Source organism: Ornithodoros turicata, chromosome 4 (genome assembly GCF_037126465.1).
Source record: "Ornithodoros turicata isolate Travis chromosome 4, ASM3712646v1, whole genome shotgun sequence".
NCBI classification, from domain to species: Eukaryota; Metazoa; Arthropoda; class Arachnida; order Ixodida; family Argasidae; genus Ornithodoros; species Ornithodoros turicata.
In genome coordinates this window covers 4774680-4797554 of record NC_088204.1, presented here as the reverse complement: position 1 = coordinate 4797554, position 22875 = coordinate 4774680, and the positions used below count along the sequence as shown (strand labels likewise).

At 46.1% G+C, this 22875-nt stretch overlaps 1 protein-coding gene across 3 annotated transcripts; it reads left to right on the top strand.

Annotated features, from left to right (window-relative positions):
• Positions 1 to 4202: 4202 nt before the first annotated feature.
• Positions 4203 to 22800, top strand: LOC135390772 (terminal uridylyltransferase 7-like). 3 transcript variants are annotated; one of them, XM_064620653.1, is made up of 26 exons: positions 4203 to 4318; positions 4875 to 4934; positions 5166 to 6117; positions 6208 to 6344; positions 6650 to 6766; positions 6838 to 7015; positions 7772 to 7912; positions 7996 to 8192; positions 8283 to 8396; positions 9430 to 9477; positions 9533 to 9710; positions 9778 to 9989; positions 11353 to 11730; positions 11808 to 11858; positions 13042 to 13138; positions 13232 to 13318; positions 13784 to 13884; positions 13978 to 14139; positions 14228 to 14317; positions 16242 to 16355; positions 16429 to 16509; positions 16563 to 16740; positions 16798 to 16845; positions 16918 to 17009; positions 18422 to 18749; positions 21464 to 22800. In XM_064620653.1, the coding sequence occupies exons 3-26, from the start codon at positions 5172 to 5174 to the stop codon at positions 22060 to 22062; spliced, it is 4674 nt and encodes a 1557-aa protein (XP_064476723.1). In that variant the 5' UTR covers positions 4203 to 4318; positions 4875 to 4934; positions 5166 to 5171; the 3' UTR covers positions 22063 to 22800. The 3 variants fall into 3 exon arrangements, with proteins under 3 accessions (XP_064476723.1, XP_064476722.1, XP_064476721.1); XM_064620652.1 differs by having other exon boundaries at positions 18422 to 18791; XM_064620651.1 differs by lacking the exon at positions 21464 to 22800 and having other exon boundaries at positions 18422 to 20296.
• The last annotated feature ends 75 nt before the right edge of the window (positions 22801 to 22875 follow it).

Sequence of the window (22875 nt, the reverse complement as noted above, 5' to 3'; positions counted from 1 at the left end):
GCAACCACGCCGTCTGCTTCAGAAGCAGCCCAGCGGCAGCGGCGAACTCCGCTTGCCATTGGCCGCATTACGTACAATAATAATAAATAATAAAAATAAATAAATAGAAATAAAAGGGGACGATGATGAGTGTTGTATATCAATGGACTAGTTACTTTAGTCATCTATTGATTATTTCTTTTCTTGATTATTAACCGAGCGAGCGTTTCGCTTCATCCACGCATTTGTCGTCTGCTCCCGGCCATACTGTCGTCTGCTATGCGACTGGGATTGCGAGCGCCCTTCATTTCCGCTTGTTTGCCCCCTTTTTCACACTTGCAATCACTTTCAAAAGTTACCACGACTGCAGCATGTCGTCCAACTTTAGTCTCACAACTGAGAAAACTGTTCACGAAGGTTCCGACATTTTCAAATACTGTTGAATAAACGTATAAAAAAATGAAGAAAAAAGAAGAGAAAGACCCTGGCGAATCTTTTCAATGGTCAAATTTATATACATCCTGCTTTTCGCACGCTGAAGCCCACGCCATAACACAGCGTCTAAGTATCCCTCGACCTTTTCCCGCATGCAAAGAATCTACTCTTTGCCCTGGTCTGAATGAAAAATCCTTCTGCATACATTCAGACGTGATATTCTGCCCCAAGTCCATTTGCAGACGCTTCGATTTTCCGCAGAGGGGATGTTGGAATTACCTACCCGTTTTTATTTTTTCTTGTGTGGGCTATTTTTTGTTATTTTTATACATTTTCCTCTCTCTAAAAGGAGCCTCGAATAAGGGCAGCGATGATGCAAGAAGCAATCCGAACACGAACGGAAGCAATCTTTCTCTAGATTGTTTAGATTTGTCGCGATGCAAGATGCGTTTAAAATGAAACGCAGAACTCTTTTTCTTCTTCTCCTACTTTTTCTTGTTCCTCGTAGGAAAGAGCCCATGCTCCTCTTCTTCTTATGACCAATGAGGATGTTGAATATGAGTACACTTATTAATGAAACGGACAATGATACAGTACATAAAATGCAAAACATAAAAGAAAAATGCGATGCAGTGCGTGTGAGTCGAAGTCAAAAGAAAAGTGTTAATCGAAGCCAAAATAGTGCTAAAAAAAGTGCCAATCGAGATGAGACTTTCAGAAGCAGAACCAAACACAATATTTTTACATTTTAGCTATTGAAATAGAAACGTTCTGAACCTCACCAAGAGAGAGAGAAAAAAAGTGCGTGAACATGAACGACCTGTCAACGTTCAGTGTATGATCCCGAAACAAAGTTATAAAGGTCGTCTGCGAGGAAGCTGAGTACGTAAAGAGTGCTTCACCTGCTTACATGTGGCCATGCGGAAGAGCGCACTTGCCTGAAACCTCATCTCTTTTCCTGCTAGGCGAACGGAGATCAAGAAAAGAAGCAGAAGACAGTGAGAGGAGGGATACTCTTTCATAAGCACGCTGGCGATACATTTTCTGCGGCATCGTGTCATCTCAACTTTCCCATCAACTCTGTAGTTGCAAAGCAAGTGGAACAAAAGTGGGAGACAAAAAAAAGAAGAAAAAAAAAAATAAAGAGAGAGAAAGTACGGCCTGCCAGACGCGGTTTCCGAAACCCGACTTCCTCTTCGTCATTATAGAAACTCATCTTTCTCAAAAAGAGCAAAATAAAGAGGGAAAAAAATCACGTCTGAATTACATCTTCCTCAAGTTCTCGCTGTCGGCGATGATAGATTATTCACTCAGGGCGCGCGCGAAGTGATAGCGATTAGACACAACGTTATAAAGGCGACATCGCAGCAGCTAATAATGAAAAACGAAGCAGGGAGGCTGGCAGCTTCGGAAAATTCGAACGCCCCGATGTGGCTTACGAATTTTATATATGTATATATATATTGGGGCTAAGTGACTGCTTGCTGTGGAAGGTCCTGCGTAAAATTTAATCTGAACTATTGGGTTCATTTGCAGTGATACGTCACTGACGTCACTCGCGGGGGAGTGCCATCTAACGGATTTGCCTGCCATGACGTACAGCCGAAAACTCATTAATATGCCCACGGCCGTTCCCGCGGATTTTGGCCATAAAGCGAATTCTCTTATCAACGAACACCACGTGTTACGAGTCGTACTATGCCCTTTACGTAAGCTGGTAACAGAATACGTTAATGAGGCATTTTAAAGGACTGCATAACACATTAAAAAAAAAAAGTCTGATAAATACATTATATAGTGCAATTCTCGACCTGACGCATATCTGCTTCTTCATTCCGGCCGGTTCAGTGGCCAACGGTCGTAGTAACGAGGGTAAAGTACACGTGTTCACCCCTAGCTGTGCTGAGAATACCGGCCATTGTCATATAAACGAAATGTCATATTAACGAACAAGAGTTACAAACGGAGTCCATTGGGAGGAAACGGTACCCGAGAAAAAGGGTCATAAAGCGGGGATGTCGTATTAACGAATGTCATATTAACGAGGTTCGACTGTATAGGTATCGCCCCGCATGGAATTCACAGCTCATTCGATGTTCCTGTGTGAATACTCTCTGTTTAATGTCCACGAACAGTCTTCTGAATGTGATATGGCAGTGAAAGAAAAACGAAACTGACCTGCATCATGGAGGCGGTGCGGCCTTTTCGAAGCTAGTGCCCTCTAGGCTTGGTAGGATATCTTTCCAACTACTCTTCAGGGTATCAGTATCATTTAGCTGACGCAGTAAAATACGAATGTTTCAAAATGGCATGGTAAAATTTCGACATATAAGAAACTATGTGTCTCCTTCAGGGTCTCAAAGAACTGGTTGTGTTTCTGGACCAATTGCGTAACTCCAAAATATGTTTTCGGGTCCGAATACTTTTGACAGAGTACGTTAAATGAAAAGTCACAAGCGTGTTCCTCGCAGGTAGGGCAATTGTTATCAAAGCGCGCAAGCAAGCCGTTGGAAGAAATATGAAAATTTCCTCGGATAAGGCGCAGGCTATCTGGTGATTACCTTATAGTAATGATTACTTTCCCCTGCTGTGCCTACAGCCCACATCAGTGGTCCACATCTCCAAGACATTATTCTTCATGTGATGTTGTTTTTCAAGCGTAGAATAGGAAGCTTGAAGAATAAAGCTCCGAGATCCAAAAGACCTAAAAGATGCTCAGTTGACCAACAGGAACCCAACCTGATTTTGTTGTGAGTTTCACGAGTGTCAAACAAGCAACAACCATACCAATTTTTTTTTCTACCTACGTTTCGATTTCGCAGTGCTTATTCTGTGGACCAGACCACAGGATAGGAGGGGACTTTATTCTGTGGACCAGACCACAGGACGGGGGTGGACTTTATTCTGTGGACCAGACCACGGGATAAGCGTCCGGTTTATTCTGTGGACCAGTCCGACCGAATCACAAGATTAGTGGTTGCAAACTTAGTGATGGTCATGCAACAGTGGTGTGGTGTAGCGGTTAGCATCCCCGGCTGGTAATCAGAAAGTTTGGGTTCGATTCCAGGTGGAGTCGTCTTTTTTTTTTCTCTCTCTCTCTCACTCCGCGTGCCCTTTTATCTCAGGCGCAAGATTTGAGTGATTTTTTTTTTTTTTTGGCTACGCGTTACAGTGAATGCGGACGATATCGTGTGGGAATGTTTGGGCGACGACGGCTAGAACACAGAAAAGGAAAAAGTGCTGAATTTTTGCTACAAATTAGGTTAGGTTAGGGCCACAACGCCTTTTTTACGTTCTACAATTAGGTTAGGTATGGTTAGGTTAGATTAAGTATGGCATGGCATTTTTTCACACTTGAGGCGGACGCCGCATGGACTGGTCCACAAAATAAAATAAACACCTATCCTGTGGTCTGGTCCACAGAATAAAACCCGCTCCTATCCTGTGGTCTGGTCCACAGAATAAAGCCCGCTCCTATCCTGTGGTCTGGTCCACAGAATAAGCACTGCGTTTCGATTTTGGCGCTTATGGCTAGTGTTGGATTGGATTGGAAAATGGAACCATGTAGCAGGTGAACGTGAAGCCAGGTGAAGCGTTCTTCTTTCTCTTCTACCATTCAACTAAGCACAATGTAGAACGTAGAACCAATAATCAGACCATTTATTTTTCGTTCTACATTGATAGACGCGTCTTCATCAATATCTGGCCTAGTCAGCAATAATAAACACCTAACACCACATGCAATCAACAGCGAGGCTCCGCAATCAGGGCTAGCAACCTTGAAATTGTTGGAACATGGCGGATGCATTGTGAAACTTCCCTTCCCATTAATATCTGTAACATAAATATAAAGGTAGATATCGCGATAGATTTGGGTACATCGGACTGACGGTAACGCCCGCAGGTAAGCCGCAATATCGCATCCTCTTTGTTCAAAAAAGCGTAGCATACAGCGAGCGATCTTTGTAAATCGAGTTGCCATCGGTACGTTCGGTGCCAAATTTCTCATCTCTTCCTAGTGATATCGGGAACTAACCGATTGTTCCATCCCTGATAATGCGCGTTAGTGAAACACTTCAAATGTTAACCTTGCACGAACGGTAGTCCAAAGAACGCTGCTATGTAGCTTGAGTGTAACACTTACAAAATACGTGGAGCGTTTGTTTGCAACCTGCATACGTGCTACATGTCACGCTGGCAAGGGCAATAATCTTTAACGCGTGGATTGTGTCGGCCTCCCGTTATAGTATTTGGAACCGATCCAGTTTTGTAAGCGTTCGCCAAGCCCGTGCACTACTTGTAACGCACTCATAAACGATCAAAAATCGGCAACTAAGCTTTACACTTTGACATGTCAAAGTCATAGGGTGGGCGTCAGTCCGTCTCGCATCGGCATGACAGCAAAATGATCGGAGACCTTTATCAATGTGATGCCACAGTGTTGTTCCGTTTTTGTGCAGGAAGCAAAAAGTAAACCGAGGCTTTTTCGATGCTGCACACCGCCAGAAGATTAACACAAGGTTTGTAAACCAGCAATTTTATGTTGCAACAGTGTTTGTTAAAGGAGCAGATACCTGTCTACTAGTATGGGATGATATCTACAGGTTTTCCAGGCGATTTTAATCAAAGTGCCAGCTAAATTAATCCATGCCCCATAAAGTTTGCATGGCACTTGGATTAAAATCGCCGGGAAAACCTGTAGTTCGAGCGTGCGTTAACATGCCCACAATTTCGTACTGCTTGTCTCGCAGTGTCCGATGGCGGCAATCTCTGAACGTGACCGCTGTCTCGAGATTGAGCGCGGCATCAGTCGCCTCCTGCTTGCGACGAATGACGGGACGGGGTTGTGTGCCGAAGAATGCCCGTCATTCGTGGAAACCGGCGTTCCTGCGTCGCGAGTCTTGAAACTTGAAGGCTCAAACCTTCCTTCGCCTTCCGAAGAAAAATTCAAGCCCCTGCCACGTCCGCAAAAGGTACGGAAACGAGACCGAAAGAAAAACGCAGAAAAAAACTTGCCAGCAGAATCGCTGAACAGGGCTGCAAGCTCAGCAGCCCCATCTGGAACGGAGCATGGTGGGGACAGTTTGGGCGAGGATTGCAAGGTCCAGAAGAAAGGCACGGCAGAAACTGGGAACGGAGAGCCTTCCGTTGGACCCGCTAAGGGGACGGAAGCGACGAAAGATTCCAACAGCGATACGAATTCTACGCGGGATAAAAAAGGAGGCGGACAGCAGGAGTCCGGTTCCGACACGAAGGACGCGAGCGGTGGGGGACAGCTCGAGAAGCCGGACCCGAGACAACAGAAGGAGAAGGAAAGCAGAAAGGAGAGGGGCCGGAACAAGGCCCCGCCCGCGGGTCAGCCCGACAGGGCAAAGCGGCAGGGAGGCCGCGGAAAGAAAGGAAATGCTCAGAACAGGAAGCAGCAGGCGGGTTCGGCGGAGCCAAAAACCGGTGCTCGAAACGCGAAGGAGAGGGAAAACAAGATTCCTCGTCACTCCGAAAGCGCCGCGCAACCTTCCGGAACAGACGACAATGCAGCAGCGTGTGATGCGCCAGAAGCGCAACCTGTAATGGACAGTCAGTTCCTGTTGAGGAACAAGAAAGTTTTGTACCTTAATGACCTCGAACGGGATCTTCTAAGCAGCACGCCACAGCTGGACACTCTTCGTATGCAGGGCAGTGAAGGCAATCACACTTCGCAAGGTGAACATTTTTTTTTTTTTTTTGCTGCAAACTTTAGTGAATCATATTTTTTACCATGTATTGACAGTACACTTCCTTTTTTTCTTTAAGTTCCTGCAGGACAGCAGGAATCAAATAAGGACACAGGGGGAGAAATGGGTTTTGAGGGTGCGGGGATGGAGTTAGATGCATTGTTTGCTGAGAAGATAGAGCTGTTCAAGACACACCATATACAGCTGCTGAAGAAGGTATAGTAACAGCATTACTTTGTTTTTACATCGGCTATTTTGAACCTGCAGGCTTCTGACGCGCAGCCAGAGGGGTCTACAGGTTTTCCCTGCGATATTAATCCAAGTGCCAGCTAAATTAATCCACGTGCCATGCAAACTTTATGGGGCATGAATTAATTTAGCTGGCACTTGGATTAAAATCACCGGGAAAACTTGTAGATGTGGCTGGTACTTTTGAATAACCGAATATGATTCTTTCGTCTCTCGATGCCCATATATTTGTGCGGTTGTACTCAAACATTTTTTTTCCCTCAACGTTGCAGAAGTCTGCACGATTTCCCCGTGCCCGCTTCTACTGCCAGCTCTGTCACAGGCACCTTGACGACCAATTTTACGTTGAAAAGCACATGGATCACGACGATCACGCAGTGAGGAAGAAGGTACGGTCCGCTATTCCGTACGACAATGTCTGCATTGTGTATTTACTCCTCCCCTGCTGTGCCTGTTTCAGGTCAAAGACATGCGGCTCGAGATAAAGAACCTACCCTACCCTGTCGACGCGCAAACAGCCGCCATTACTGAGCTGATCGAGGAAGTTGCTGCGAGGCACAGCCTCTCCGCCGCCGATGTTGAATGGAGGAAAGAGATCGTCAACGATCTGGAAAGCTTCCTAGCCGAATCTATCCCCGGTTAGTTGTTGCAAGAAATGACATACACTCTTCAGGGCCCAGCAGGGCACGAGCACTGCTGAGGACACCACTGAGGAACCTCCTCAATCTTCATGCAAGGAGGCCCTAACCTAAAATGACGATTCAGACCCAAACGAGAGCTAAACATGCGCTGTCGCGCGCTTTCTTACGATACTCTGAATCACTGCGTGAAGTATTTGATGAAATTTGCAGCCAATTACTAATTGAGTTTAATTAATTAATTAATACCGATTGTTTCAATAATCGTGCTTTCATTGCTGTGACATCACTGGCAGTAACCTCCGGTTTCTGTTCTGCTGAGCAATCGAGCCAAGGGACAAAACTTGCTGATTACATAGACGTAGGATTTATTTCCTTGAGAATGAGGACAGTTAACGGGACACGGGGTCATGACGACTCCGAACCAGCAGTCGATTTATTACACAAAGGAAAAGTGTCCCTGTCATGGGCAAAGGAGGTGCAGGAGAGAAAGATGTAAATCTATTGGGGGGATTGCAATCGACCTTTTTCGTATACGCATTCTAGCGTAGCGGCTCTCCAGCGAACCACACTCGGTGCGCTGTAAAACAAATTCACGTGGGCAGCGCAAAGGACCAGGACCATTGGCCATTGTGAAAAAGGTCCATTGAGGGGAAGCAACGTACAGTCGCATACTCTCGTATTCAGCAGACAGCTCCGAACAATCCCTTTACGTAGTGGTATCCAGGAGCAAAACACGTTATTTTTTTTGTGCAGACGTGAAATTGGTCCTCTATGGTTCGTCTCGAAGCGGGTTTGGGCTGAAAGACAGCAACATCAACGTTGAGCTGGTCTTCGGCAAAGAGGACAACTGCGCGGACATCTTGACGGCAGCCTCCGAAGCTTTGTCGAAAAACGGTAAGTTTCCAGCTCGGTACTGGGCCGCTGGAATGTTGTTTGAGAGTGCTCACAGACTTTTTTTTTTTTTGTTCATTTTGCAGTGGAATGCAATACGTTGATGAAGAAGTTTGAAGACAGAGTCCCGCGGATCCAGTTCGTTGACAGAAGGTCGAACCTGACGTGCGAATTGTGTGTCAACAACTCAAACTCGCAAAAGACGACGAAACTTCTTGCCGACTATGCCTCTCTGGACCCCCGAGTTAAAACGTTAGGGGTAGCATTCCGCCAGTGGGCACGGGTAAGGATTTCGCCGCTTGCCTCGGCACATCCGAGAACAGGAGTGTAATTTTTGAAGAGGAGCGTAATTTTTTACCCCCTTTCGTTTCAGGTGTGCGCTCTCGACAGTCAGGACCGAGGAACGCTGCCACCACATGCATATCCGATCATGACAATCTATTTTCTGCAACAGTGCAAGCCTCCAGTACTGCCAGTTTTGCACGAGGTGTGTGTCTGGCTATATAGTATTTTTGTCGTCTTATGTACGACACAGTTCCAGTGATCGGGCACTGTAGAGACAACACTTTCTCGCTGCTTTAGAAATTCGTAGAGTGACATTGAGGCGTCGTACTAGCATGTGGTCCTATTATGTAACGAGTTATGTCCTGTATTTTCACAGGAAATTGTTTTGAAGTCGCCAATCACATCACTCTGCCGTGGAGTGTTCTGTAGGATCCCTTCATAGTAAACCTTTCAGGACCAAGCCATAGATTTACTAAATCAGGAGTTTTATTATATCTGGAGCATCTTAAAAAATCTTATAACAGGCCCACTAACTGGCACACTGGCTGCACGCGCTTGCCGAAACCACCCGAGCAACGCTGTTTCTATGGTGTTTCAACGCTTTTTCCGTTTCCCACTTTTGCCGCTGGCAATTGAGTCTTCAATTCGCTTCCTCTTCTTAACTGGAAGTGACGCCTGTTGCTGGCGATACGCCGAACTCCTCCGCAATTTCTTTTCGCATTCGTGACAATTTCATTCTTGACAAAAAAACACATGCAAACCGCACACCACAAGTGACACAAACGTGCGGTGGCGCCATTGATGGCACACACAGCGCCAATAGTAAACACAGTTCTCTCCATGCCTTTCTTTGGCATTTTTGGTCTCTTTCCCCTGCTCCCATGCCTCTTACGGCAGCGACCACACCAAAGATTTTTTACTATAACTGGCATCTTGAGTTGTTGTGATTTGCTATATCAGTACAGTAGCCATAGAAGGTGCAATAATTCAGTCGGGACTGGCGCGTGCGTGCGTTTACAACAACCGGGTTTTTACTAAGAGTGGAGTTAAAATAACGGGGTTCTACTGAATTACGGGGTTCTACTCTAATATATTGAATGTACTGATGACCCTCTAGTGGGATTACTTCTTCAAAAAAGTGCACAGTTAACAAGTGAAATACACAGGATAGGCATCCACCGTCACTGCGGGCTGTATACCTGTTTGCGCTAAATTGTGCTTCTTGTCCCACACAGATGAAAAAGAACGACGACACGGAGTCATATACGAGCCCCGACGAGCTGGTGAGTCGTTTTATACCTCAAAAGTTCCGTATCTTAACACAGAGAAATCCCTTAGCGTAAGGACGGCTTGTGGACGTGCCAAAACGACCGTACCGTCGGCCAACTCTGGGTCGAGCTGCTCCGCTTCTATTCCGTGGAGTTCAAGCTGAACAAGCGTGCCGTCTGCATCCGCCGATCGAAGCCCCTCCTGCACGCGGAGAAGAAGTGGAACAAACGCTACATCGGTATCGAGGGTACGGCTCGGACGTGTTTCTTCTTCCCGACTGATCTTGCCATCGTAAATCTTTTCTCTTTCAACAGATCCGTACTCGAGGAAGCGGAACCTGGCACGTTCCATCCCCAGCGAACAGGTGTTCCTCTTTCTGAAACGCTGCCTGAGGACTTCGGCCGTGTACTTTCATATCCCGCAGCTGGCGCGGGGGCCAATGTTTACCGCGCTTCCGGGACCTCTGCTCTACAACGACGATTCAGAGTGCGAAGACGACAACGACGACAGCCAGCAGAGTGGACGGGTACGGAAGTTGTTCGCAGACGTAAAAGTGATTCAAAAGGGGCACAAAATGGATCGACGAGCATTCTCCAATTGTTATGCTCAATGAAAGAACGTAGCTCATGATATCAAAGCGTCTTTAACGCAAGAGCATAATTAAGGCCTGACTTTTTCGGGTTTTATTTTTGGCCAAATTCGGGGGGGTAAATATCGGGCGATATTTTTCATTCGAAAATTCGGGTGTATCCGGGTTAAATCCCGTTACGGCATATTCTGTCGTCAGGAATTCGGGTGTATTCGGGTGATTTTTTTTTTTTGTTTAATAAAAATTTGTCTTAAACATGGAACTAATGTTTAGCAATGTTATCAAACTTTATTTTAATGCACGCTTATGAGTGTGCCACGCGACCCGGGTGTTTTCGGGTGGATTCGGGCTAAACCCGAATTTTACAGATTTCATTCGGGGGGTAAATATCGGGCGGATACGGGTTTAACCCTAAAAAGTCAGGCCCTAAGCATAATCCGCGTGAGCCTCTCCCTTCTCCTTGGAACCGGGTCACGTCGGCATGTTCCAAGGTATAGCAACGCCGAATTCTAGGCGCGGTGGAGGTGGGGAAGATTTTGCTCTTCTAGGTAATGACTGACCCCCACTGAGACAAGCGGTAGCTCACGAGGGAACCCATTGCGGGAACATCGCGGTGACCTCGCGGAGCAATACAGCACTGAAAACCAGGGTAGGGTAACGGTAATGGTAACGGAAACAGAAACAGTATATTACCGAAATTGGAGATGGTAACGGAAATGCATACGATGGTCCTCCATTACCGGAAACAGTAACGGAAACGAAATTGAGGTACCGGTATCAGAAACAGATAACGGAAACGAAAATATAGCAGTAGCGAAAATAGAAACGGTAACCAAAATATGTCCGTTATCCTTCCCTGCTGAAAACATAGTGCGCACGTGAAATGGAATATTGAGGGTTTCTGGTATGGCGTGAACTGGCTATCTTGAATTTGACAAGTGAGAATATGTTTAGAATCGACCTCACTTCTCGATATTACGACAAAATTAGTGTACAAGCATCCCGCATTCTAAATGGCTGATGATGCGCGACGTCAAAATGATGTGTTGCTCTTGTCGCCGGGACAACGCAGGGCGGGGTATGAAGGCGAAAGAGTGCAGTGAATATTCAGTCGGTATGAAGCCATTATCTTGTTTTTTGCGACAACAATTTTTTGAAAATGTTTTTAAAAAATTTTTGGTGCTCCTGCATAGGAGTGATGAAATCAGGATAAATTCTGCTGTTGAAGAAGTGTCTAACATTCTTACTTCTTATTGGCTAGCCAAACAAAGCATCGTAAAAAACGTATCCTTGCATGTAGAACGACTCCAGGAAGAAGACGACAAACCAGAATGCTGGGAATAAAGGAAACGACGAGCACGACGAAGATGATGACGACGACGAAGACGATGCAAGTTCGACATCGTCCGGAGTCCCCGACCTGGACGAACAGGATCCAGACCTCAACCTCGACGAGGTTGTAAGAGTGATCTCAGACATGGATCTCGGAGAAGATCCGAAAGTGCCGGAGTCTAAAAAACCCGGGAAGTCCGGAAGTAAGAGAGAGCACGCGGAGAAGACTGCCCAGTTTGTGAAACCGGGACCTCCCATTCCCGACGACTTGAGGGAGGAACTGGAAAAGATGGTGCCCGAGGATTTCGTGTACGAGTTCAACAAGAGGGTGCTCGCGGGTGGGAAGGTGAGAAAATCGTGCATTTGTCCGCGGTGATGGCGGAGATGTTGAGTGAGTGAATTTCGTCTTGTGTCTCGTTTAAGAGTCCGCCTCTTGTCTGCCTCTACTGTCAGAAGAAAGGTCACTTGCAACACGTAAGCCACATTTCATTTTCAGCATTGCATGGCTTTAGCCCCCTAGCTTTCTGCAAATTTGTGGAACAAGCCATGTCTCTCGGAACCTGCTGTTCCCCTCAGAATCGTGTTTTTTTTTTCAGTCTGTTTTGCGGAATATTCTGTGTATTACATAATTATGCAAGGATTTCGATCAATCTGACATTTTCGTGGGCTAAACCCGATCAGTCACGACAGCAATGCATGATGTGACTGATAATGCTGGCACTTACCCCAAGCAACACAACACGTTGGCGCAATATTGGTCCAATATTGGGCCAACTTGTTGTGTTGGCAATAATGATTGGCAATATTGACAATATTGGCAATACCAGCCCAATATTGGTCCAATCTTGGACCAATATTGGGCCGACATGTTATGCTGCTTGGGACACGACTGATAATGCTGCACGATCGAGGTCACGCGAGCAGCACCAAATGCATGGTGCGCGACGTGGAGATATGTGTTGAGTCTGTACGCGTGTCCATTGGGCTTTGGTTTGTTATCTGGCGCCGCGGCAGTGTCATCCGAGGTAAGCGGCACTTAGCGAGAATGCGTCACATGTTAGTCGGTAAGAAGGCAAAGTGTCGCGGACGCGTCGAAACTTGCGTGGTCGCGGAAGCTCCGCGCAGGGCAGTAAGGAAATCGTGAAGGCACGTTCTGGCTCAAGTCATGGGCCCCAAATTAAATCGAAAGCAAGTGATTAAAAAAAAAAGGTAAATGAAAAGTAAACTACCCCCTTTTTGCGATTCTGCTGCCCCGCGGGTCTATAGTCCCTGTTTTTCTGCGGAAATGGAACAATATTGGTGCGCAACTTTTTTTCATTACGCGGATTGACATATTTTTGTTTATCTGGGCTCTACTTTCTACCTCTTGCATCAAACATGGTGCTTAATCGTACAAAATATTTTTATTACAAAAATACTTTTGCTCAGTTGCGTTGTTGAGTTTTTTTTTTCATTAAAGCTGCGTGTTGTCTCAACACGGCCAGTGTTTCTAGGAGGGTGACCACATTTTTGTGCGCCTTTGTCATATTTCTCAAAAATTAGAAATTAACGTTACATAGCGTTTACATCACTAAGAGAGACAATATTTTGTGTGTAGACTGGATGTGGGATGTACTCTGGAGCGGAACCTGAAAACAAATGTTGAACATTTTTCCAGCACTGCCCGGAACAACAACTTCCGCGGCTGAAGGAACTTCCAGCCATGACAAGGAGTTTCATGATTACCCTCAACAACATATGCTTCGATGTTCTAGGTGAATTAATGTTCATCTTCGTCCGCCTCCCTCGTATTCTTTAGAAGTTGAGTTAATGTTATTTATGTGGATTTTTTTAAAAATCATGTTCAGATATGATATCACCACGCCCTCATGAAGAACATACGAGGCAGAAGCTGCTCAGTGAGCTTGAAGCCTTCATTCGAGAACTGTACAAAGGTAATGCAAATAATACTATTATAATACTTTTATACAATGAAACGGTGTCGTAGTGCCATATTCTTGCGACATGTTTGCATGTTAAGAAGACGTGGACTTCATTTAATTAATACCTATGTACATTATAAGATATAATTTGAGAATATCCCAGTTTGATCTTTATAAAATCTGTTGAAGTGTGCATAATTTTTTATTAAGTAATGTCTAAATGTGAATTTTTAATGCCTAAAATGTCTAAAACATTATTGCGTACATCTAAGTAACTATTCATGTCTAAACACATTAAATGTGAATTATTAATGGCAAAGATGTCTAAAACATCAGTGTCTACATCTAAATTAAAGTCTAAATTGTTATTATTGTCTAAAACATCAGAGAAATTAAAAACCGAAATGCAGTTCGAATAACTTGACGCACTGGCAAAATGTTGGATGCCAATAATTTGGTCACTCATCAACTTCACAGATGCAAAGCTGTCACTGTTTGGCTCGTCGTGCAACGGCTTTGGACTCATCCGCAGCGACCTCGACATATGTTTGACATTCGAAAGCAGCAAAGATGGAAAGGTACAGAAAGGCTGTGTCACTCGGGATAGCTTCACACGATTAAATCTAAGTTGTCCTCAATTATGATGGTGTGGGAACATTGGAACTGTGCAGGAACTCAACCATGAACAGATGATTGTGGAACTTGCAAAGAAGCTGCAGACACACCCTGACCTCGAAGGCATTATCGCGATAACCACTGCCAAGGTGCCCATAGTCAAATTCGTCCACAAGCCAAGCATGCTTGAAGGAGATATTAGTTTGTACAACATGTTGGTAAGCATCCCGCTAATGTCCTAGAGCCGAGCGCAGTTATTTCAGCAAGTTGCAACGTCCACGTTCTAATGTGACATTTTATTGGCAGGCTCAACACAACACGCGTTTACTGAAGGTGTATAGCGACATCGACGACCGTGTGAAGGTTCTCGGCTACACGTTCAAACATTTTGCAAAAGTAAGTCACTAACAGCATGACTACGGAAGCAGCACAAATAGAGCCTGAAGTTTTAGGGTTTAACCCGATTCTTCCCCGAATTTGCGCCCCAAACTGAAGATTGCCTCTTTAGGGTGAGACCCGATTTTTACCCGGCAAATTGCCCTCACCGAGACGTCTGTAGGAATGCACACTAACTTGTTTTGGCAGCAAACACAGTTTACATCACCGTTTGTACCAAACCAGTACAGTTAGTTTGAGTAACTTAGTCCGATTTCTCCCCAAATTTAGAATACTGGAAGTTTGTTCACCCGAATTCGCATGAATTTAAAGCATATGTTACCCCCTGAATTTAGAAAAAAATATTTCCCGAAAACTTCAGGCTCTAAGCATAAAGCATCCAGGATACACCACCTAGGTAGAGAAAGCCTGCTTACTCGTCGACGTAACGTGACAACAAAGAGTCAACCAATCAGGATTGTGTTTTTAACGGCGGTAGCCAATCACAAACGAGCTTCCAGCGGTCGTAGCCACGGAGACTAACCGCCATCGTCTGCAAGTAGTGGTTGAAGGTCCCCACGTACTGAATGGGAAAAACTTTAAAATAAAGTGCAAAACGGTCCCATATCTTTCTCAAGACTGATTTTCTGGAAAGCGTGTTGCACTTTTTGTCTACAGATTCACGTCTACAGGTTCCAAGTTAGCTGCAATCATTTCAGAGTTCTTGAATTTTGCAGAACGGCGATTTGCAGTAGCGGACGAATTCTGGCTTTATGCGTCCATGTAATGAAGGAGGGAGAGGAGGCAATGAGGGAGGAGGCGTTGATCTTGTGGGAAAGAGCATGTAACTGCTGGACGGGTAATTACCTAAAATTAGGTAATAAGTTGCCCGATAGTTCGATGCTCTTTCCCAGACGACGTCTGCCTGGCTGTGTAAGCCCACCTGCACATCAGTGCTGATCTCACAGTTTATTCTCTATTTATTTTTTATCCGCAATGGATTAAAGAAAAACACCCTGTATAATTAGAGCCTGAAGTTTTAGGGTGTTCCCTGAATTTGCACCCCGAATTGAAGGTTGCCTCTTTAGGGTGAAACCCGATTTTTACCCGGCAAATTGCCCCCACTGGGATGTCTGTAGGAATGCACTAACTTACGTGTTTGGCAGAAAAATGCAGTGACATCACCGTTTGTACCGAACCTGTACAGTCAGTTTGAGCAACTGAGCCCGATTTCTCCCCGAATTTAGCATACTGGAAGTTTTTTTCGCCCGAATTCGCATGAATTTAGTGCACATGTTTATTTACCCGATTTTTACCCCCCGAATTCAGAAAAAAATATTTCCCGAAAACTTCAGGCTCAATGTACCGTATTTTCACGCGTATTAGCCGCGGCTTATGCGTGATTTTTTTGTTTTCGCGGACGCTCTGCGGCTTATGCGCGGGTGCGGCTTATCTGATGACTATCTTTCCCTGGTATTTTCCCAATACCCTGGATGAAACGAAAGGGCAGACAGTGCGTCATGTTTTTTGGAACAGGACCGCCCTGCCATTGCACGAACAATACCGAACAGGGACGAGTCCATATTCGAGTGGTCTGACCTTCCGGATACATTCCCCCCACGCAGCTTTAACGAAAGGGGTGACAGTGAATCATGTCTTCTGGAACATGTCTTAGTGAGCCGCTCTGTAATATTTCTGATGTTAGCCTTTTTTCTGTCGAATAAATGATACCCGTTTTCATAGCGATAAAGTCTCTATTGATTTTGTATGTGCATCACTGGTTCAGCGCACAAAGCAGTCGCGTCGTATTACCCGCGCCTTATCTGCGAGTGCGGCTTATCTGCAAAAAAATTTTCAAAATGTATCTAGAAACGAGTCCTGCGGCTTATCTGCGGTGCGGCTAATACGCGTGAAAATACGGTATACTAATGTGTCTGGTCTGTAGGTCTGCGACATAGGAGATGCTTCTCGGGGTAGTCTGTCGTCGTATGCGTACATCCTGATGACCCTGTACTACCTACAGCAGTGCCAACCTCCGGTGATACCAGTTTTGCAAGAGGTAGGTACACATGCAGTGACTTGAAGGCCATACAGTGTGCTAACGCAGTTATATCCCCGCTTTTTTCGTTTAGCTGTACGAAGAGGGGCAAGCTAAACCGGAAGTTGCGGTTGATGGCTGGAACGCCTGGTTCTACGACGACGTGAACAGCCTGGTGAGCGTTCAGTACGTAGGATATCCGTTCGCTCTAAAATCCGTTCCTTCTAGCAAACAGTCTGGAAAGAATTCGGGCAGAACAACGAGTCCGTCGGAGAGCTCTGGCTGGGAATGCTCAGATTTTACACGGAGGAGTTCAACTTCAAGGAGCACGTGGTCTGCATTCGGCGGAAGAAGCCGTTGACGAGGCTCCAGAAGATGTGGACGTCGAAGAGCATCGCCATCGAAGGTGAGTCGAACTGATATCTTTTCCGCGCGGAGCTAAAGCTAAATTATTCTTCGCCAGACCCCTTTGACCTGGATCACAACCTTGGGTCGGGAGTGTCCCGAAAAAGTAGGTTTGGTCTCGTCCTCCGTTATTTTTGGTCCCGGTGTATTCACTTTGTACGTTGTTGTTTTCACACAGTGTACACGTACATCATGAAGGCTTTTATTAAGGGTCGCGCAATGTGTGGTACACCGCTGAAGAGGCTGCCAAGTTCCTACCCCGATTACATGGTACGTTTACACATGCGCTCGTAAAGCCGTGCATTAGTAAACTTTTCTGTTGGGTCTCACTAGCAGAAGTTTCAGTTCATTTAAGTGTGACTTCGAACATGTGGGTCCCAGTGCAAAGTGCTGCAAATCAGGGTTGTTTTAATGAGACTCTGTGTTCTTTTACAAGCTGATGGCAAATTCGGGTGGTCAAAATGTGGCGACACAGCCTACCGCACGAAAAATTGCTAGCGAGAGAAAAAAACGCGAGTGCCCAGAAGCTACCGGTTTTAGTCGCTCGGATCACGCCGGGGGCGTCTCGGTCGCTCGTGTTCAGCTTCCGTCGTCTGCTAACCCGCGTTAACTTCGACGTGGAGGCCAATGCGGGTCCTCGCGATGCAGATGTGACTTGCCCAGCTGCATTGAGGTCAGTCAAAAAAATAAAAAAGTAAAACAAGTGCTAGCTTGCGAATTCCTGGCGCTAGAAAGACTTCACGAGAACATGCGTAGTTGACATTTTGATCAAGAGAACGTAATTGCTCAGAATCTGGCAAAGAAAGAAAACGACAGATTTGCCATTAGTTAATTAATTTGCCATTACTTTTACAGTATTTAAATGAATCTTTTAAGTAGAGCTGTGCGAATAGCAAAATTTCCATTGCAAATAGCTTACGAATATTTCACCTGCACTGCGAAATGAGTCTGAATAATTTCCTCAGACAGCGAATCGAATTGAAATAATCAGAAAAGGCCCAATTCGAATAATTTTGAGAACCTCGTGGTGAAATACCTTGTGGTGCTGTGCTCACTAGACGATATTCTCTTCCAAACATGTGAGCCTTTTCAAACAGCGTAACATATCGTGAGCGAAGGGTTCCTCTGTGTTGTGTACGGTAGACTGCACTAGTGGGATGAACTGCGTTGAGAGTTAATCAACGTGTTCCATGCAGCCTGCTTTGCGTGCGTCTCATCATTTCTATATTTACATCGTGAATTTCCTGTATATTTTTTTTTTGAACTGCACATATTTCTGTCTGTTACTGAACATAGTACCTCTAAAAGTTAAGAGTGCCGTTACTGGAACATGCAGTGTCCTGAGTACAGTGTTGACCATGAACTCACAGAAGTTGCAGACTTTAGTGACAAAATATTGTAAACAGTGTAATGAGGTGAAGCAGACTTGCAGAATGGAGCCACAAACCAAAAGAATAATGGTGGTAACGTGAAGTGGGCTTCACCTAACTCTTGGATGTAATGTAGCGATACCTCGCATCAGCAGTAGTAGTAGTAGTGTTAGAAAAATATTCGAAAATTTACCGAAAATAGCATAAGGTAATTGTTTCATATTTGAAATTTCCAATATTTGCACAGCTCTACTTTTAACGCAAATGCCCTATGTCACGAATTAATTGAGAAAAAAAAACTATTCTACGCAGTCATTTTTCTTCGACCGTCATCAACTGACAGACGGGTACCCTCCAAACGACAGAGGCTGTCGGGCCTGCGGAAAAATTGGGCACCGCGTGAAGGAGTGTCCGAAGCGGAGGTGCCCGAGATCGTCCGCTGCAAACCAGGACGAGACCCAACGACGCAGCTTCGCGGAGCGCATCATGACCTACATCCCGCGGCAGCAGACGCAGCAGCGCCCACCACGCCGGACGTTCCCCGGCGATAATAAGCGAAGACGACCGCCCGCTCCGCATGGCGGAGACGAGTTCGACGACGACGGCGGAGGCGGCGAAATTTTGGGCAGGAACGAAGACAGTGAGTGTGGCCGAAGTGGAACTCTCAATCCCGATGCGACAGGTAGAATGCTCGCGGAGCAGCATGTGTTTGAACAGGCGGGGGCTAGAGTTGATGATGCTAAAACGGGAGCGGGTACAAGTTCTGGCGATGAGGGCATGCCGTCCCCACAGTTGGGCACGGAAGATTCTCACCGAGAGCAAAACGGTAACGGTAGTGTTGCGGATCTTAGCAATGTCGTGGGATCGACCGGGGGCACGCCGGGGAGTTGCTGGTCTGCAGACGGTGACCTGTCGTGGGAGCTGGACAACGGCAGCGAGGGGAACTCCAGCAATTCTAAAAATGATCCGGACTGTTGGAAGGAGCAGACGTCGACGCCAAAAACGGAGGAGTCGCGTGAGGTTGGCCGCGACGGGACTTTATCAGACGGGGAGACTGCCGGGGAATGCTTGTTGTCACCGTTGGACAATCTTAGCGTGTCGGCTATAGAGGACAGTTTTTGCCAGGGTGAGCCCGAGCCGCATTTAGGGGAGGAATGCGTGCCGCAGTTTCACGCGGGTACAAACGAGGTGGGCACGGTTGAAGCGGTTCAGGAAGGGTGGGAAAAGCGCGGCACTGAAATGGAAGTACCGTTGGTGCCGGTAACTGGCCAAAATAGTGGAAGTAAGTCACTATCAGCGCATGAACAGCATCAAAATTGGACACCAATCTTGCGTCAGGGCTCAAATGACCGCGACGCAATCCAGGGGACTGAGCCAAAACCCCCAGATTACAGCCCGGATATAAACTCAACATTGAAGCAGGGTTTCAATGGCAGGGTCCTAAACAATGAAACTACTACTTCAGGGACCAAAGCACCTAAGGTTACGCACCAATCGGAGCCGCCCCAGTTAAGCGGCGAAAATGGTAGGAAAATTCCCAGACGAAATTTTCAAACTATCCTGCACCCAAGGCAACAGGGAGTTTCGGTGATAAGCACTCCCTTCTTGCCAGCACAGGCGCGTAGGGTAGGAAAAGGCGGCCGGGGCAGGTCGAAACCAGCGCAAAAATTTAACTCCACTTTGCCGAACGTCGGTTCTGAACACGAAAGAGCCGACCAGGTTACAGAGAGGACAGATCCTCCGCTGAGTGACAACGACACTCGGGGGATGGCGCGGAGGAGGTTGCTCGACAAGACCCTCCTCGTGCAGCAGATGAAAGCCATTCAGAAGGACAGCTGTCGCAGAATTTCTCACAAAATGTGATGTGACGTGAAAAGGTTATGTAGTTCGAGCATGATTATTGGACTGTTATGCACCATGAAACATTGTAAAGTAGCTGTACATAGGAGTGCTATGCCTCTCTGTGTGTTTTTTGTTGATGCGGACCAAGGGACCGAGTACCCGTGTCACTAGTCGTTGAGCTGACGCAGTGCGATGAGTTTTTTGTGTGAAACCCACTTGTTTTTAGACAGAGCACGGACATAGCACTGTCTTGTGTGTGAGAAGTACAATGATCTTGTTTGTGCTATGAATCCAGTGTAGCCTCGTTTTAATTGGCCACTTAAAAAAGATACATGTGCGTCTTGCTTTGCCTGTGTTGTTTTCATTTTAGTTATAAGGCCTCCAGTAGCACAGCGGGTGCAGTTGAGACGTTTGTGATGACCTATACCGTAGGGCAGTGTTATTTCAGGGGCCATAAAACTGGGCAAAAGTGGGCAATATCGTTACTGTAACTAAGTTCCTTTTTTTTTTTTTGGTAACTTGTAACTTAACTCGGTACTTTTGCACCATGGTAACTTTCAGAGGAACTCGTTTCTTTTTTGGGTAAGTTTGTTAAGCTAAGTTCTAAGTTACTTTTAATTCGCTTTTCACTCACGTCCACATATTTTCTTGCTTTCTCTCCGGTTTTTCCACAGCATTTTATACCATAAAACATGATATTCCATCAATGACAGTATTCTATTCAGGAAGTAAGAACTGCTTACACTGAAATGAAGCTGAACCATTGTGCGCCCACAGAGGCACCTCAAGGTCAGACTCAACTGCTCACGCGCGCTGCACCTGTGTAGTGCTATTTTGTGTCTGAAATAACTTGGAAGTAACTAGTCCTTTTTTTTTTTTTTTTAAAGTAACTCCGTAACTGCGACTTACATTTCAGGCTGAAGAACTTAATTATTAACTTAGTTACATTTTTCACACGGTGACTGAACTCTTAACGAGTTCTTTTTGACGGGTAACTTCTCGATCTATGGAAAATAACAAAAAGGGGTGCTCTTCGTCCTCTAGTGCCAGTATTGGTGGAATCGCACTTTGCCAAGTCAGTATTTCTTTACCATAAGTGGCAGTCATGCAAATCCGGAGGGGGGGGGTGAACAGGTTTCACCCCACATATATGCAGTGTCAAGCAACAAGCTATATGTCATAATAAACGGGCTCAACTGTATCCACGTCCTCAAACTGCATTTCAAAACAAGTTAAAAAAGACTATAGATACGAGGTATGGGGTGTGGGACTCATAATCCACACAAACTTAAGCCATGGGAGCTTTGCTTGCCGTGTGTGAATCTAAAACTCCCGCACATACACAGCAAAGGTCAGCAAACTCGGATTTTTCGGATTCGCACAAGGTATACAGTGACTCACGTCATACCAAGTTGCTCTATGTACTAGGCGAGCAAGGTAGTGCCCGTGAACTAACAAAATGACTAACAAACACCACCTTCCCCGATCCCCGCTTTGCTCTGCTCTTTCAAGGCAACCCCAACCCAATGGGCAGCAGCCACCACACCGGCCCGCAGCCCTACCCCGGCGGACCACCGGGATGTGCCATGGCCGAGGCTCATCTTCAGCGAGTCCTCCACGACATGCAGCAGCAGAGCAAACCCCGTTATCCAGCCTCCTACTCCCAGCAGTGGCCGCCCCAGTACCAGCAAAATCCGCGCCCGTACAGGGTACGCCAACCGCCATTCCCAAACCCACCTGCGAACAACTCATTCCCGCCATGGACCGGCGACAAACAAGACCTGGCATGGGCCATGCACCATCAACATCTTCGGCATCAATCACACAGCGCTGGACTGTTTGGCGAAAGCATGCGCATCATGCCGCCGCAAGGGTTGTTGCCACGGCCGCCAAGTCCTCCTTCGCCTTCGGACTGTGGGACCCTGCGGAACCACGTGCTGCCCATGCCGCAGGCCGGAATGCCGCAGCGGCTGAGCTCTCCGAGAGTGCCGGTCCGGCCGCCCAACGCCTTTCAGGGCTTTTATCACGGACCGCCACCAAAGCCTCCGTTCGGAATGGCGCCCAGTGTGTCGGACCAGTGCGCCCTGCCTCAAATGAGGTTTGACAACTAGGCCTACATTCGGATCAGTGTCGGACTGTGATACACCCCCTGTGTGACTGGCAGCTGCAAGAAGCGTCCGGGCGCGCGCGCGCGCGGACGTCTCGAACAACTGCTCACCGTTGATAAGAGATTTTAGCGCCATCCGTAAATCGTCACCCGATATTTTAACGCGGTGTCTACAGAGACGGAAGTTTAATTTTGGGTTTTTAAGTGTAGTTTTGAGTGGCAGCCCACTTTTAATCTTAATCGAGGAACCCTTCACCGTACGTGAATTACATTGTGATTCGCAGTGATGTGTGTTTCATCATTCAGCATTGTAGATAAGTGCTCCGACTGGTGATTTTAATTTCATACTAACAAAGTGTCTAGAAGTATTTTTGTCTATACATACATTGCTACGAAAACATATATCAAGTGGCAAGCCTCATCACTTTACACAAACATCCATCTTACCTGAAAGACTTGTGTGCATTTTAAAAAAAGTACGAAGCACTGTGGAAACTGTGATTGTATTACATTTTTTTCCCCCCTCCCAGTTTGTAAATTCTCATCGCCGCTGCGATGTATATACTCCATTGAATTCTACTCATATTTTTTTTGTTCAAGCATGTGTGCCCAAATTTAAGAGATTTTAAGTTTTGGTATTTGTAAATAATGAGGGAATTTTACTACATTATTACGTTCATGTGCTTCATTAAGGAAAAGGCTGTGAACTGTAATTGAACTGCAATTAAACGAGTGGAATTTTTATGGTGCCTCGCTCCATCTTGTGTTTTTACCGTAGGTTTGCTTTTATAAACGACGAAGGTGCAAGACACAAGGA

What these genes read in the sequence shown, in the direction of transcription:
- LOC135390772 (XM_064620651.1), top strand. Translation starts at nt 5,172, where the DNA reads ATGGCGGCAATCTCTGAACGTGACCGCTGTCTCGAGATTGAGCGCGGC. An exon ending in CATTCCGCCAGTGGGCACGG is followed by an intron (nt 8,193 to 8,282) that starts GTAAGGATTTCG and finishes CTTTCGTTTCAG; the next exon opens with GTGTGCGCTCTCGACAGTCA. An exon ending in CATTCGAGAACTGTACAAAG is followed by an intron (nt 13,319 to 13,783) that starts GTAATGCAAATA and finishes TCAACTTCACAG; the next exon opens with ATGCAAAGCTGTCACTGTTT.